The sequence below is a fragment of the Pogona vitticeps genome, chromosome 1, assembly GCF_051106095.1.
Source record: "Pogona vitticeps strain Pit_001003342236 chromosome 1, PviZW2.1, whole genome shotgun sequence".
NCBI classification, from domain to species: domain Eukaryota; kingdom Metazoa; phylum Chordata; class Lepidosauria; order Squamata; family Agamidae; genus Pogona; species Pogona vitticeps.
Genome location: NC_135783.1, coordinates 252,779,682 through 252,795,222, shown reverse-complemented (window position 1 = coordinate 252,795,222; position 15,541 = coordinate 252,779,682). Strand labels below are relative to the sequence as shown.

Below are 15,541 nucleotides of genomic sequence, written 5' to 3'. Positions count from 1 at the left end.
TGATTTGTTCATTGCAAACAGCTGAAAGTGTAAATTTTGACCATAAACCTGATTTGCAATGGGGGTTGAATACATTTGATTAGAAATGTACATAGACTTTGAAAACTGTAATGTTCTTTAAAAAGGGTGATGGTAGTGGAATGGAAAGAAAGTGGGGTGTCAGGACAAAATGATCTGCAGGGGCTATACAGGGAACAGAAACAATGGAAACATTTTTAGGAGACTATGGAGACCCTAAAGCCCTAAACTTTGCTTAGTCCTGATCTGAAATACTTATGGCTATCTTTTCTTTTTTTAAAATATAGTATTGAAATATATTTTAACTTTATTATACCCAAAATCTGCCATTTTCTATTGTACAGTTGAGAATGGAAGACCATATAAAAGTAAGGTTCCATTCTCTGTGGTTTCCCTCTCCCCTTTCAGGTCACTAATAACTTAAGTTCTATTACATCATTTGCTGATTTACCTAGTGCAATATTATTTCTAATAATATCCTTGCAGACTAAGAAGCAGAAGGCACATCCCTCCCTTTGCATAACTCTCTGAATGATCTATTTCATTTGGTTTTTCCTGCCTTCCCCACAATACACCTGTTTTCTGAAATAAAATCTCTCTGTGCAACTAGCTGAAAAATTGTAGAGCCAGTGAAATGTAGGGGATAAAGTATTTAAATTGGCACCTTGCATTAACATCAACCAGTAACTGTGAAGTTCAAAGGAAGTCCTTGAGTTAATCCATAGAGTGCTGTCCAGAGGACGAAGTAGCCTGGCAGTCAAGTCTCTAGCGATGACTAGCTAAAGATGGCAATCTAACAACCCAGACATAATGGAAATACTGGCCATTATTATATTAATGCAATCATTATGCCACATTCTGGTGGTTGTTGCTCTTGGAAGTGTTTCTAAGCAGCATGCAGAGGTTTTTTTTTAAATGGTTAGATAAATTCACAGATCTTGGTGATTCCAAATCTCATTCTTCATCATAGTATCTGGTCCTAGGAGATACATGACCCTGAAATAAAAACATTGCATTTTTAGCTGCCTTTGATAAGTCTCTCCTCTGTGAATTTATCTAACCTTTTAAAAAACCTCTGCTGCTTAGCAACATTTTCAAAAGCAACAACAACCAGTCTGTGACACAATGGTTGTACTGACGTAATAATCTTTATAAAGTATGCTTTTTTGTTTGCGCAAGTACATGTGTTCTGCTAGAAATAGCTGCCTAGTCTGCAGTCTTCCATACATTCAGAAATAAGCTCTATTGGTAGTGGTTCCTCAGAAATAAGTGTTTTCTTCCTCTAATTTTGAGCCTAAAAACCTAAGTAACTCTTAACAATTGAAGCTTCTAGGGTTTCTATTTTAAAAGACATGGTTCCACCTGAGTGCTGTCTTGACAGTGTATATGAGCAGTTTGCCTCACTTCCCCTCAAATGCAATTCTGTATAATTGAATTATTGTTTCCATCCAAGTGAGGAAAACTGTGATCTACTAGATGCTGTTAGATTCCAGCTTTCCTCACTATTGTCTATGCTGTCTAAGTCTGCTGGGACTTGCAGTCTGAACATCTGGACCATTGACCATTTTTGCTTTACATGAATGCATGTTCTTTTAGGCCTGAATTAGGTATGAATGTATTCTGGGAAAGATGATTTCATATATCAGACCTGTAGGCCAGTACTATTCTGTTTGAGAATGTTCCCCCTATGTTAAATGGCCCTGGCTGGAAAAACATATACTGTACAAAGCTGGGTTAGAACGTTTCTCCTCCATTTAATAGTTGTTCTTTATATGAGATGCCATTAAAAGTGGTAAGTCTGACCTGCAGGCCCAACCTATTTACTGGTTGTTCAAACTCAGCCTAAATGTACAGAAATCAAAGTGTGAACTGGCCATTGGCATCTTGCCAGTGCTGCATCCAGTTTTTCTCAAGGTGCAGAGCATACTTTTTTGGGACATTGTGTGGTGAGTTATCACCCTCTTATCTTCACTTCTTTCTCAGCATCAGGCATTCACTTCAGAATCAAGGTCCATGGACAACCCACTTAAGAACAGGAGTGGGGAGTGGGTGGCCCAGATATCACTGGTCTGCAGCTCACATCATCCCCCTCTGTTGGTTGTACCACCAAGGATCAATGGGGGCTGGACTTCAGCAACATCTGATTTAGAGGAATCAGAAACAGACTTGCAGCCGCTGTTGAGAGTTGCCTAAGGGATTCACATGTCTTCTTATCTGTTCGTTACTAGTAGTTGTAACTGAATATCCAAAATTGAAGAGCCAATTTCATGAGCAAAACGTGAATGCTTGGTTTTCTACCTTTGCAGGTACTCTGTGTAGTGTGTGCTGAATTTGTTTAGCAAAGCTGATTTTGAAACCACTTTGATTTTTGCATTTTTGCAGATCTCTGCATTTAATTAGCCTAAGAAACCTAAGAAAATGTTTCTTTAATGCACCAACACAGTCCTTGGAGTGTAGAGAAAAACAGGGATCTTCACACCTATATCAGTGTACGCTGTCCTTGAACATGTGTTGTTGTTGTTGTTAATTTCTACTCCACCTTTCCACTAAAAGATGGTGCTCAAGGGGGCTTACAAACTACAGTACATGAAAGAATAAAAACAGATAAAACCAAATTTTACTAAAAATCATATCACCAACTCCAATGCAAAAGTATTAAAACAAGTAAATACATTTAAAAAACTTAAAAACACAGTTAAAATTATCTGCAGCTTTAGTGATACTTAAGTCTCAAAGGAAATTTTATACCAGCTCTGCTGTCACCTGGGTTATCAAGGGCTACGGCTGTTGTTTAGGAGGTGGGCCATGGGCAAAACTGAGCTACTCATTCTCTCTGTGAAGCACCTGTTGCCATTGAGCAGGAACACACAGTCATGCTATTAGTGAAGGCCCTTGTCAGGAAGCTGCTTGTAGCCAACTACACCAGAGTACTGTACAGAGTGCTGTCCTCTGAAGATGCCGGCCACAGAGACTGGCGAAACGTTAGGAAGAACAACCTTCAGAACACTGCCAGAGAGCCCGAAAAACCCACAACAACCAATAAAAACCATCCTCAGATTAATATAGCACAAATCTCCAATGTAAAGTTTTTGCAGAAAGGAAGAGAAGTGTTTATAACATATTACATTTATAACACAATTTCAAATCTAAATAGGATGGTGAGCATTTTTTTGATAATTCACTTAACAGTTTTCTGCTTGGCAGCCAGTGTTTGAATTGTTATACACTCCATTAATTGTTACACACTCCGTTAAGGTCACAGAACACAGAAACCAAAAAAGAAAGACCAACTGACTGACAGACCTACCTATGACATGCCTGCCAGGCAATTCAGACTGATGTGTAAAAGATCTTTGAGGCCAAATAGGGAAACCATTGCTTTTATCCATGGTAGTAGGGGAAGCAACTTTAGGAGGGCCTTTCTTTTAAAGCTTAACATCAAGTGTGAAACATGGCTGCTAATTATAGCTCAATATTTTAAACCTAATGACTATCTTGACTGGCTGAAACATAAGTTTCAGACAAAACCAGCCAAGGTTTCAAGGTATATGAACAGCACTGAAGGGAAGTTGTAGAATTACATATTTTGAACAAACCAGAAACAATCTTATCCCAGTTTGTCCCAGTAGGGGAAAGGTTGGGATGTACTCTACCACCTAAGAAGGATCTGGAGAAGCACTGGGGGTCTTGTGCCACTAAACACAACATACAATCCTCCTGGCTCCATTATGGATGTAAAGCTTACCACCTATGGTCCTTGGTGAAATCAAGGATGTCAAGCAGTGGAAAAGATACAAAATTAGAAATTACCTGGAGTGGAAGGGAACTATAACATTTGGTGGAAAAAATTAACTTCAACCCACTCACACCTGTCCAGATTTTGTAAGGATGGTCATGACAATCCAGTTCTCATTCTGGAATTTTTCACAAAAAGAATGAGCCTTACTCTTTCTGGGTGGGAAGGAAGAGATGCTAATTATAAGAGGAGAGAAGGAGAACAGTATCACTTTGCATGTAATTTATAAATGAAAATGTGGGGAGAACATATCTTGGCTGTATATCTGCCTATTTCCCCCTTGCTACTTGTGTTAGTGCTCTACTCCCACTGCTGCAGCCTTTACAATGTAGTTCAGTACCTCTGTTGGTCCGTCACTCGATTGGTCAGTCAGTCGCAAGACTGGAAACCAATGCCAAGCCTTTAATAATATGAATATATGGGAGGTTGTTAATAATACTGATCCACATACTGTACTAAGGGATGTGGTGGCACTGCGGGCTAAACCGCAGAAGCCTGTGCTGCAGGGTCAGAAGACCAAGCAGTCGTAAGATCGAATCCACGCGACGGAGTGAGCACCCGTCGCTTGTCCCAGCTCCCGCCAACCTAGCGGTTCGAAAGCATGCAAATGTGAGTAGATCAATAGGGACCACCTCGGTGGGAAGGTAACAGCATTCCGTGTCTAAGTCGCACTGGCCATGTGACCACAGAAGATTGTCTTCGGACAAAACACTGGCTCTATGGCTTGGAAACGGGGATGAGCACCGCCCTGTAGAGTCGAACACGACTGGACAAAAATTGTCAAGGGGAACCTTTACCTTTTACATACTGTACTACAAAACATACTTAAGGATTACTGTAATAAGGAAATGAGTCATAATGGTCAAACCAGTGGGGGTAATTGCCTTTATTTTCTAGGCAGGAGATGGGGAACACCAGTGCTTATTTCACTATGATGGCAATGTAACCTGAGTATGGAATGGTAATTCTAATCTCGATGTAGCACATTATTCGAAGGTTAAGGATTGATTTTCTTTGTTTAAAGAACAATATAAAACACTTTTATCTTTTGCTGTTTGCCACCAGAGGTTTTTCTAATGTGATTCTGTGCTGCAGTGACTTTACGTTCCTGCAGATTCATAGCCTTCTAAACCCTGTGATGTCAGGTCATAAGTATGATCCAAAATGAAGCCCTTAAGCTGCTTAATTATTAGCTTCTGCTCTTGTATAAATTGATTTTGCTTTAGATTGTTTTAAAACTTCCTCAGGAAGTTTAACACTGTGGGCTGCTACTAAATCTAATCCTGCCTAGTATCTTAGATGATGATCTATCTAACTTAATTTATTTAGTGCTGCTTAACAGAGTTCTGTTACCCATTGTTAAGTTCTCTGGGGCTTTGCTTCTACTATGAACTGAAGAGTATATCCATTCACTGAAGAGGGTTGTTTGTTGGCAGAACATTTTTACTACATCATGTCACAAGGTCATCTCTCTCTAAGAAACGCAACAGCAGCTTCTGAACCTTTATGCAGGTAATTAAGCCAAACTACAGGTAGATTACTCAAGTGGCGGAAGCACTTCTCTGTAAACCAGTGGCACAAACCAATTCTGGGGACTCTAAACGATTATCAGTCATGGTCTGGTTGATTGGAAGAGGAAGAGGAGGAGAATATAGCTTACACAGCTTGCTTCCATTGGTTAGAGTGTGAGTCAGTTATTGGCAATATGTGTCCCAGGAGACATATACCATTTCTGGGTTGGTGGTCCTTCACGTTATCTCCGGACTGTCACTGTTGCTTAGATCCCTGCAATTCTGCTGGAAAACATGATACCCAGGGAGAATACCTCTGGTACCCTCATAGACTTCAACTTTGATTGCTTGTGGGTTACATCATCAGCGATATGAGTGTGTGGGTTTGACGATGCTGCTGCCTGATGCTGTGAAAGTATGTGTGAATGAACATTCCTTAGAACACCAGAATTTCCACACGTTTTGAAGCTGCCGAGGAAAAATGTACAGTATTTTTCTTCATTACAAAAGGAGTAGATGAGGTGACAGAATGGAAATATATGCAGAACTTATTTCCTATCAATATTTGTACTTTATTTAGTCTTGGTACCAGCCAATGAATAATGTATATCTTAACTCATAAAATGATGCTATTTAGTATCCAGTATGGCATTTAAGAGGATAAATGTTTCAGTTTTATTTTAATTGAATAAAACAGGAAGTGATTCCTTCCCATCCTAAAAAATACCCCCAGGACATGATTTTCCTCTGCTTAATTACTCTTAGTTTTTGGGGGAAGGTATTTTCAAATGTTGAAGCCAAGTGTACATAAAAAAGGGGGCTTGAGGAGAGTTGGAGCTACATCCATTACTATCAGTAACTAATCATAGCAGAATACATGAATGCATTTTTTGCTGTTGCTTTTATTTACCTTTTTTAGTGTGGAATTTGTTTTATCATTTTAGTGTAATGTACTTACTGTTTTTAGCTTTAAATATTGTGTTTTAAGGATGCAAGCTTCCTTGGGTCATTTTAAAGGAGAAATGCAGTGTAAAAATATTTTAAATAAAATAAATAATGAGTGGCACGTGGCCTAAAAGAGAAATATATTAAACATTAAAGCCCAGATTGGTCTGTCATCTTCTCCAGCTCAAGCCACTGAGGCATTCCAGATTATTAGCTATAAAAGAAATGTGTATCTACCATTTCAGGCAGAATTCAATATTCTTAGGTGGTTTTAGTAAAACGTTTTAAAAGTACTCCAGCCTCCAGTTAAAAAGCAGTAGCAGAAAAAGAAAAGCTGACTACTAATATTCAGAAATTAAAATTGGCCATTTTGAGAGAAGGCAGCAAGCAAACAGAGCAAGAGAAAATCAGTGAATAAATGCCCACTCGTATGTCTGCTTCTCGAGCACTTGTAGTCCACGGACCATCTGAACTGTGCTGGTGGTAGGCTCCCTGCTTTTCTCTTACCTGTCCTGGCAGGAGTTTATCTGTGTCAATTGTTCACTTTTACCTTAACTCTTCCAAATTTCTTCCAGACTTTCTCTGTGACATTCAAGAGTCATAAATTTTATTATTCCCAAAGTTCATCACTGGTATACTGGTTAAAAAAAAGAGGCCACTTCACCCATTACCAAAAATCTGCCATCCAACTTTTAAGAAATTGTGATCATGAAAACAAAGTGTAACAGCTTTTCAGAAATTTCAGTGTCAAATCCCATGGCACTTGCCAAGAGTACAACAACAAGATGAACTGGAATAAATTCAGAAAAACCAACTAGGTCTGGACCTTGAATGTATGGTGGCTAGTAGAATAATCATCTGCCATCAAGTCAGTTCTGACACATGTGACCCCTTTCAGGGTTTTCCAGGTAGAGAGTACTCTGGAGTGGTTTGCATTTCCCTTCTTCTGGGGGCCTCCTGAAAGTGGGCAGCTTGCCACACAGCCTGGCTCTAGCCTCAGGAGGCCCAGTGGGGAATCAAACTATGAACCTCGAGTTGTGCCGCCAGATACCTAAACCACTGAGCTATCAAAATATCCTGCAAGACATTGTACAAAATGTCTAAAAGAATATAACATTGATCATGTGAGAATATAGGGACGTGGTGGCGCTGCGGGCTAAACCGCAGAAGCCTGTGCTGCAGGGTCAGAAGACCAAGCAGTCGTAAGATCGAATCCACGCGACGGAGTGAGCTCCCGTCGCTTGTCCCAGCTCCCGCCAACCTAGCGGTTCGAAAGCATCCAAATGCAAGTAGATAAATAGGGACCACCTCGGTGGGAAGGTAACAGCGTTCTGTGTCTAAGTCGCACTGGCCATGTGACCACGGAAGATTGTCTTCGGACAAAACGCTGGCTCTATGGCTTGGAAACGGGGATGAGCACGGCCCCCTAGAGTCAAACACGACTGGACAAAAATTGTCAAGGGGAACCTTTACCTTTACCTTTACCATGTGAGAATAATAAAAGAAATTGCAAGATATGAAATTAAATACAAATAAATATGAAACATTTAAATATGAAATTAAATCCAAATAAATATGGCTGTTTATGTTCTATATTATGTCACAGTCAGGCAATTAGAGGATGGCACTTGTTTAGTATTTTTAATTGGGGCTTTCCTGCGCAAGGTAATGCAGGTACTACCTTGTCTCTATTTCAGATTATGGGGCAAAGAGTGAAGATGGGAACAGAGTGAGGTGAGCCTTTGGAGGACCCCACCTTCTCATCCATGTTCAGTACTCAGCAATCATAAAAGCAACCATCTTGGAACTGATGCCTGATGACTGAGAGAGCTTCTAGGCATTGTAATCTAAAAGAGTAACTTATCCAAACTCTGGGTCTTGCTTAGTACCAAGACCGCACTTTAGCCTTCACAACAATTAGCCAAGAAATTAAAGCTGAGCAAAAGGCCTGAAATAAGGGCAAGCAGAAAACTAATAGCCACCTGTGCTTGTTGCTTTATGCCATTATCCTTGTTCTTTCTGAAATAGTTTACAAAATTTCCAATACAATTTTCTTTTCACTAATAAACAAGATATAAGAATCAAACAAAAATCTTGACTTTCTAATTGGTATTTGTTCCCCTTTATCTTGCCTGAAATCTTTTATCATTGTGTCTGAATTAATAGCTTTATATTTGCTCTTTTTTGTTAGCAGCTCATTTAAACATACTTGTAAAACCATAACTCTGAATGCATGCACATATATGCTCAGGGGCCTGCATCTTTCCCTCATGAGACAAAGTAGCTTTTGATTATTTAAGGTTAACCCCTGAGCCCCATAACCTAGTGCCATTCAACTCAGATCCTCACAGCTGCTAGTCATTTTAAAGAACATAACAGTGGTGACCCTGACCACAGACTTTTCACACCACATTGAGTTTTGCCCTCTTGTATGTGTTCCATAAAACATCACGTAGCAACAGAACATCCTAAAAGACTGCATGAGATATTAATATAAAGCTGAAGTTTGTGATTTTTTGCTTCACAGTATCAGAACCAGTTATTTCAACAAACAGAAGATGTAGATGGAAAAACAGAAATCATCATTAAGGTAAGCCACAGATCAGATCAGCAAATTTATCAGCAGTTATTCCAACACTTTTGTTCCCCTTTGCTGTATTGAAGCAATGTGTTCTTTCTCTGCACTTGGAATGTGATGTTTGAATGCTTCCAGGTTCAGTTCGTTATTGGTGTGCATTGATGAAATACTCCATGGGTGTTCCTGCAAGGTAATTTCTATATTTGTGGTACCTTTTCAGATGTTCTTGTTATGCTGCCCAAGCCGTTTGCATTGCCAGATCATAACCACGGTCTAGTGTTGTGAATGTACTGCAAGTAAACCTGGGTTAGTTAGTGCTCTTTGCCTAATGGGCATTGCATCCTAACTGCACATGCATTTTTTAAGTGTTACAGCTGTTTTGCCAGAACATATTTTTCTTGCATTTTGGATACAGTGTTGATTATCACTTCCTGGTAGTGATGCAGTATGTGCTGAAGAATAAAGGTCTTGTGACAATAGTAGTCGTATGGAGGGAAGATGAGTGTGTTTAGGGAGTGTTGTTTAGTATTCACTGTGTTCACATCCTGTTTTCCAACCTTCTGCAAGTATCAGAGAGAAAGCTTTGCTCTTCCTCTTTGTTCCCTATAAACAAGGGGATTTTAATTTACAGTTTCCAAAATGGGCAATGGTGCGAAGCAACATTTTCTCTAAACCTCGCAGGCCTGTATCTATTGGGTGCGTGCAGCTGAGGCAGTGTTTCCACCCATTTGTTTCCAGTCGCAGACAGAATTCTGAGTCCACAAGGTGGAGCCGCCACCTCTGGAAAATCTGAGGGAATGTTGGTGTGAAGGGCATCTTGCTTCGAATTTATTGACATTTCTGAGGTCTGCATTGGCCAAATGTGTACATTTGAAAAGTTGTGTGTGACCAAAAAACAAAACAAAATGAAGACTTTTTTTTAACTGTACACCCACACACTTCAGTCGCAGGAGAAAATGTGTACAAAACTATTTGGTTACATTTGAATGTGGGTAGACCCTTCCAACAAACTTGCATGTTGAAAATAGAGGGCAGATATTGCAACCAGATATGGAATAGGGACAGATTAAGAATACTGGAGGGGTTCTTAGAAACTGAATGAAAATGAGACTGAAATGTTTTCAAATATGTATGTATCTATGTTTCTTTGGCGAGAGAGATGGATGGATACATAGTAGTATCTCCTGTTCTAATCAGACACTGAGTGCCATCAAACTATTGTTTGCACTCTTTGGATGCTGCTGGTGGTCAAGGTTCCCTCTAAGGCAGGGGTCCCCAACCCCCAGTCTGCGGACTGGTCCTGGTCCTGGTCCATAGCCTTGCCAGGACCGGGCTGCAGAGACAAATCTGCTGCCCTGCATGTCCAGATGCATGCACACCCCTCCCATGCATGCACAGCTCCTCCCATGTCCCTTCCCATGCACACACACACAGCCCATCCCACGGACACATGGATGCACCCCCCTAACACCCCCCCCACTAAACCGGTCTGTGGAGGCAGAAAGGTTGGGGACCATTGCTCTAGGGTGCATCGAGGCATGCGACAGCACAGCTTTCCTCCTCCTCCATGCACCCACAGCGAGTGTTGCCAGCCCCTTTGGTTCTGCTCATGAGAAAACCCTGTGCAGGGGTATGTGTGGAGTCGTGCATGAGAGGGATGGAGCTCTCATTAGAATATTAGAATATTAGAGGGAACATTGCTGGTGGTCATGGCAGGCTGAGAACTGTGGGTATAGGACTTTCGCTGCTTGGATCAAGAGAAGATTCCAGCTGCTTCATCCAGTGTAGATCTCATCCATACTCACTGCACAACTGGACAAGACAGCAGAATCTTCTTGATTTGGGGGGGAAGGCAATTGCTGCTGTCACAGGCTATATTTGGTTTGGCAGTTGGAGAATATCTCTTCCAATACCAGAAAAACATGCATATTTCTCTTCGGCCCTATGAGCATGACATGGATGAAAAAGTCCTATGTGAGTGGAATCGGGGGAGATTATCCCATTCCCTCTTTGTGGTGGCCTTGATCCAGGTTGGGATGGCTGCATTTGCATTTTTAAGAAGCACCACAGGGAGATCCAGTTATAGGTCTCACATTTCTGTGTCTGTGTTAGTCTTCCATTACAATTACAGACATTGGTCATATGAAAAGGATGATGGGAGTTCTGTGCCTCTAATAGTTGTGCGAAAGATGAAACAGCACCTGCTGACACACAATTTTTTTGCACAATTGTTAAAGATGCAGGAACCCTGTGTTCTTTTTCATGCCACCCTTCCAAGTATGACAATCCCAGGTGCCTTTCTCAATATATTATGCATTGTACCAGTTGTAATGTTGGGTTATCAAAGGATTGCGTGCTTGAGCAGTTCCTGCCTGAACACTGTTACCTCCATTAAAAGGAGGGATGTAATTCTGTGGAATTACAGTACAGTATTGCACTTTGTGATATAATTGAGAAGAGATAATTCTGTAGCACTTGTTATATTTTGAGATTTGCAGGTAATTTACAGGCAGATAGTGCAAACAGATTAGGTGTTACTCAGAGTATGGATCAGTTGGGCCCAAAAGAAGCAGCTCCATTTGTACTGAATATGGTTTATATTCTAATCCTTTTGCAGCATAGCAATTTATTCACAGCCAATAACACCTTCCTGTACCAGCCTTACACAATTGTACTCATTGCTAATCACACCTAGGTAACTGTATGAGCAGCAAACAGATTAGGCTGTGATGCATCCTTCTGTCATTTTTCTTTATTTTTCCTCAAGTTGGGAATGAACTATCCAAACATGAGCTTTTATCACTTTAGTGACAGCTCTCCAAAATACCTCCCCCCACTCCAATTCTATTAAAAGTGTTGCCTGAATGTGAAGAATTGGAGCTTCTATTCATATGAACAAAAAAGCACAGCTATGTTGAGCTGGAGGTGGGGGCATGACAATTATTGAGTACCAATGATTTTCTCTACCTCTCTCTGCTCTCTCCAGTCACCCCCACAAACACCCCTCATTCTTCTTTGGGAATAAGAAATCAAGATCCTGATGTAGAGACGTCAGCAATAAACAGTCATACAGTATTTCAGTAGCTTGTTATTCTGGAAGGATCTTTCCCTAGTTTCAGTATTGAAAGACAAGCTGGAAGGATATGTAACCCCCTCCACATGTTGCTGAACTGCAACTCCCATCAATCCTACCCAGATGTCAAAGATGACAGATTATGGAGTCTAGGAAGTATCTAGAAGGCTGCATATTCTCCATCCCCATTGTATACTCTCAACTTCACCAGGAAGAACAACTGTGATTAGCTGTTTATATCCGCAGTTAAGCACTATATATTTTGTCACAGATAATTGTCAAGTTACAGTTAAGAGGCACAGTTAAGGGGCTTATTTTCTAATATTATCTTCTTAGAATTAAATGAAAACTGGGAAAATGACCTTCTTGCTTGTTATTATTTTCTGTCTTTGGTATAAACAGTGAAGCCTTCAAAATTTTCTCCAAACACCATACCGTAGTTAGAAGCATCATGAAAGCAAGAATTTCCGGGAATCTAATGAACTTGTGATTTGTCATGTTCTAGTCCATTGGTTTTAAGCTGCAGTCCCAAACAGATTGATTAAATTATAAGCACAATTCAACAAAATGTGATGGGGATGGCATTCAAGATACTTTTTGCTTCATATTATGCAATAGTGTCCCTCACCCCAGTAATATATATAATAACATCCAAAGCCATCTAGGCTACTTTGGCATGTGGGGTAGAATATCTTGAAAGCATCCCTGCCCCATCAATATAAATACAATAAATAAATAACTATCAATCATCATTGACAATAATTGAAGCACTAACAACAATTAAATAACTGCCTTTCCATAATACCAAAAATCTGATACCTAGCTGGCCTGTTGGTAAGGGCTGGACCTACAGTAGGACTGGCGCCTGACTATGTTAATTGGATGGTACAGTTGAGCTGTGTTTGGAGTGAGAATCTGGCCGTTAAACAGATCATGTTTGCTTTGTAACAAATGTTGTTTTGAATCATGGGTGTTGCCAAAAAAATCTGTGAGGTAACCCTTTTCCTGTGTACAGCGACTAAGAAAGGAATGTGCCTCTCAGTTAAACTTCCAAATCTCTTTGGCCACATCAAGGCTTCCTCAGCTATAAAGTCAGAGCTATGTCCTCCATGTTTACTGCTATAACCTTGAATGCCTCTTTGTTCTTTAGAAAGGCTAGAGGGAAGAAGTCAGTTTAATCCTTCAGAGTGCTCTGTTTGCTTCATAGAAGACTTGATTATTTTTTTCCCAACAAGGACTCTGCAAACAGGTCTATAGTGATGGTGTATCATCTCTCTTTGTTATTATCCCCTTTACATTTGCTAAGGCTTTGTAAAAAAAGAAATAAAGAAATAAATAAAGCAATAAAAACAAACAGAAAACCAACAAAAAAAGCTTTCCTCTGCTCCTCACTGACTTAGCCTCTTTGTCTGCATACTGACAGCAGTCCTGTGTCAACTGTGGCCGGGAGGCAATGAATGAGTGCACTGGCTGCCACAAAGTCAATTACTGCTCAACATTCTGTCAACGGAAGGTAATAAACTTCTACAATTATTCAGAGACAACCCATGTAGCTAGAGAAATTGAGCATGCATGCCTGATCTGCTGCTTTTGAGAAGTCAGCATGGGTCATGCTGAGGTCTACTTGGGCCATTTCACTTTACATGTATCTGTCTACTCCGCAGGAGTGTCTGCTCCCATAGAAGCTTGCCCAGTATCCATATCCAGGTTTCCTGGCCTGCTGGAGTTAGGTCGGAGTGACGGGGCAATCAGCTGTTGTAGAGAGTAATCCATTTATGAAATGCCCTCCCTAGTTTCTCCCCACTTCCCACTCTTATTCCTTTGGCCCCAGGCAAAGACATTTTGTATAATTTACTGGACCTCTTAATTCAGTATTTTAACATGGTTGCATTGTGTCTTCTTGTTGTTTTGAGGTGAAGTTATTTTTGTTTTCTTTCTTTCTTAATTCTTGCCAATAGAAGGTGTAAATTGGATGTTAGTTCTCTATCCTTAAGAGAATTTACACATGTGGTGTAACATTGAGGGAGTTTCAAAGCAGAATCACTCTCGAATTGGCCTTCTCAGCCACACTAGATGCTGTTCCAAGACCTCCATACAGAGCACGTTACCATAGTCTCTCGAGACTGAAGGATGCCTACACAAAGCAGAATGTTGTTTGGTATCTGTAGTTTTTCCCCTGCCTTGTCATGTTGTTACAGTTACCTTTCATTCAGTAACTGCTTTCATACCATGTCCTTTTCTCTCTTTATTTCCAGGACTGGAAGGACCATCAGCATATTTGTGGCCAGGCAGCCTCAGTTACTGTCCAGGAAGAAGAGGTTCATGTCACAGACACTGTGATAGAGAAAGTAGTTGTCTGAACAACTTTACATCTTTGCTTTGTATAAATGCATGTATAGCAGACTGGCTGGACCAGCAATCCTGCTCTGATTTGTTTTATACAAAAAAGCACAAACTCATCAAGAAGATAACGTTGCTATTTGTATGTTGCTGGCCAACTTAAGACTTTTCTCTAATAATGCAGATGCTGAAAATGTGTGGACACATGAAAATCACAGCATCCCATTTCATATAAAGACATAACTTTGGAACATAATGTTCATGTTTACAAGGGTCTCTTTAAGAACCCTGCAAAACTGAGGAGTGTTTTAAACTGTTGCACTTCACACCTCCGGTGGATGATGATGGTTCTTTGAGAATACTTATACACGTTCTTCAAAGTGGGTTATGAGATCTACATTCTTTTGAGAGTCTTCTAAGGTGGTTTGAATAAAAATTGTGTCCACATTTTTCTGTCCCTTACTGACCTACCTCTCATTAAAAGCAAAACAACTATTGAAGAGCCCACCCCTTCAATGGGTCGTTTTAAGGGTATATCTAGACTTCGGTGGCATTTCTCATGTCAGTTTTTGTGTATTGGCTGGTGCTTCCTCCTGCAGGACATGATTGTCTAGTACATTATAGGAACCTTTCAATTCCATGATTCTATGATTGTATGTAATATTGGGAAGTATAATGTAATCATGAAATTTCTTGTAGAATTTATTAAGTACAAAACACATTTAGAGTAGTTTTTCTCCATATTATTGGACTACATCTCCCAGACTCAAAGTTGGAAAACCACCAGCCTAGAGCATTTGAATGCTATAGAAGAATATGATCTAAAATTGGAGACTAGACATCTCTCTCTCTCTCTCTCTCTCTCTCTCTCTCTCTCTCTCTCTCATTCTCTCACTCTCTCTCTCATTCTCTCTCTCTCTCTCTCTCTCTCTCTCTCTCTCTCTCTCTCTCATGTGCACACAACATATACACACGTACCTACCTACCTCTTCTCTTGCTTATAAATCCTCTTATTTCCTCCTGAAGTGGAAGCAAGGCTGTTAATGGTAGCAGTTTGGGAGTTTCACCATAAGTCAGAAACAAACTGATAGCACATAACAGCAACATCAAAGAGGATTAAAACAAATAAAAAGGAACAAAAATACACAACACAGTTGAATAAAATAATGTATAAGCTCATTCTGTCATCAAACCAAATATGTTTCCTTTTGTAATCAACTCCTATTCAAAATAGCAAAGGGAGCCAAGACACGGCTTCTGCCTACTCCAGTGTTACTGAA

At 40.2% G+C, this 15,541-nt stretch overlaps 1 protein-coding gene across 7 annotated transcripts in view; it reads left to right on the top strand.

The window, feature by feature from the left end:
* The window catches only part of DEAF1 (DEAF1 transcription factor), a 31,277-nt gene extending 16,569 nt beyond the window's left edge, over nt 1-14,708 (top strand). For 6 of the 7 annotated variants that reach the window (XM_072985611.2, XM_020784172.3, XM_078383658.1 and 3 more), the window contains 3 exons: nt 8,798-8,860; nt 13,345-13,434; nt 14,177-14,708. In XM_072985611.2, coding sequence (XP_072841712.1) covers nt 8,798-8,860; nt 13,345-13,434; nt 14,177-14,281 — 258 coding nt within the window. In that variant the 3' untranslated portion in view covers nt 14,282-14,708. Of the gene's footprint in view, nt 1-7,967; nt 8,005-8,797; nt 8,861-13,344; nt 13,435-14,176 lie in introns of all 7 variants that reach the window. The other variant, XR_013540743.1, reaches the window with a different exon arrangement.
* The last annotated feature ends 833 nt before the right edge of the window (nt 14,709-15,541 follow it).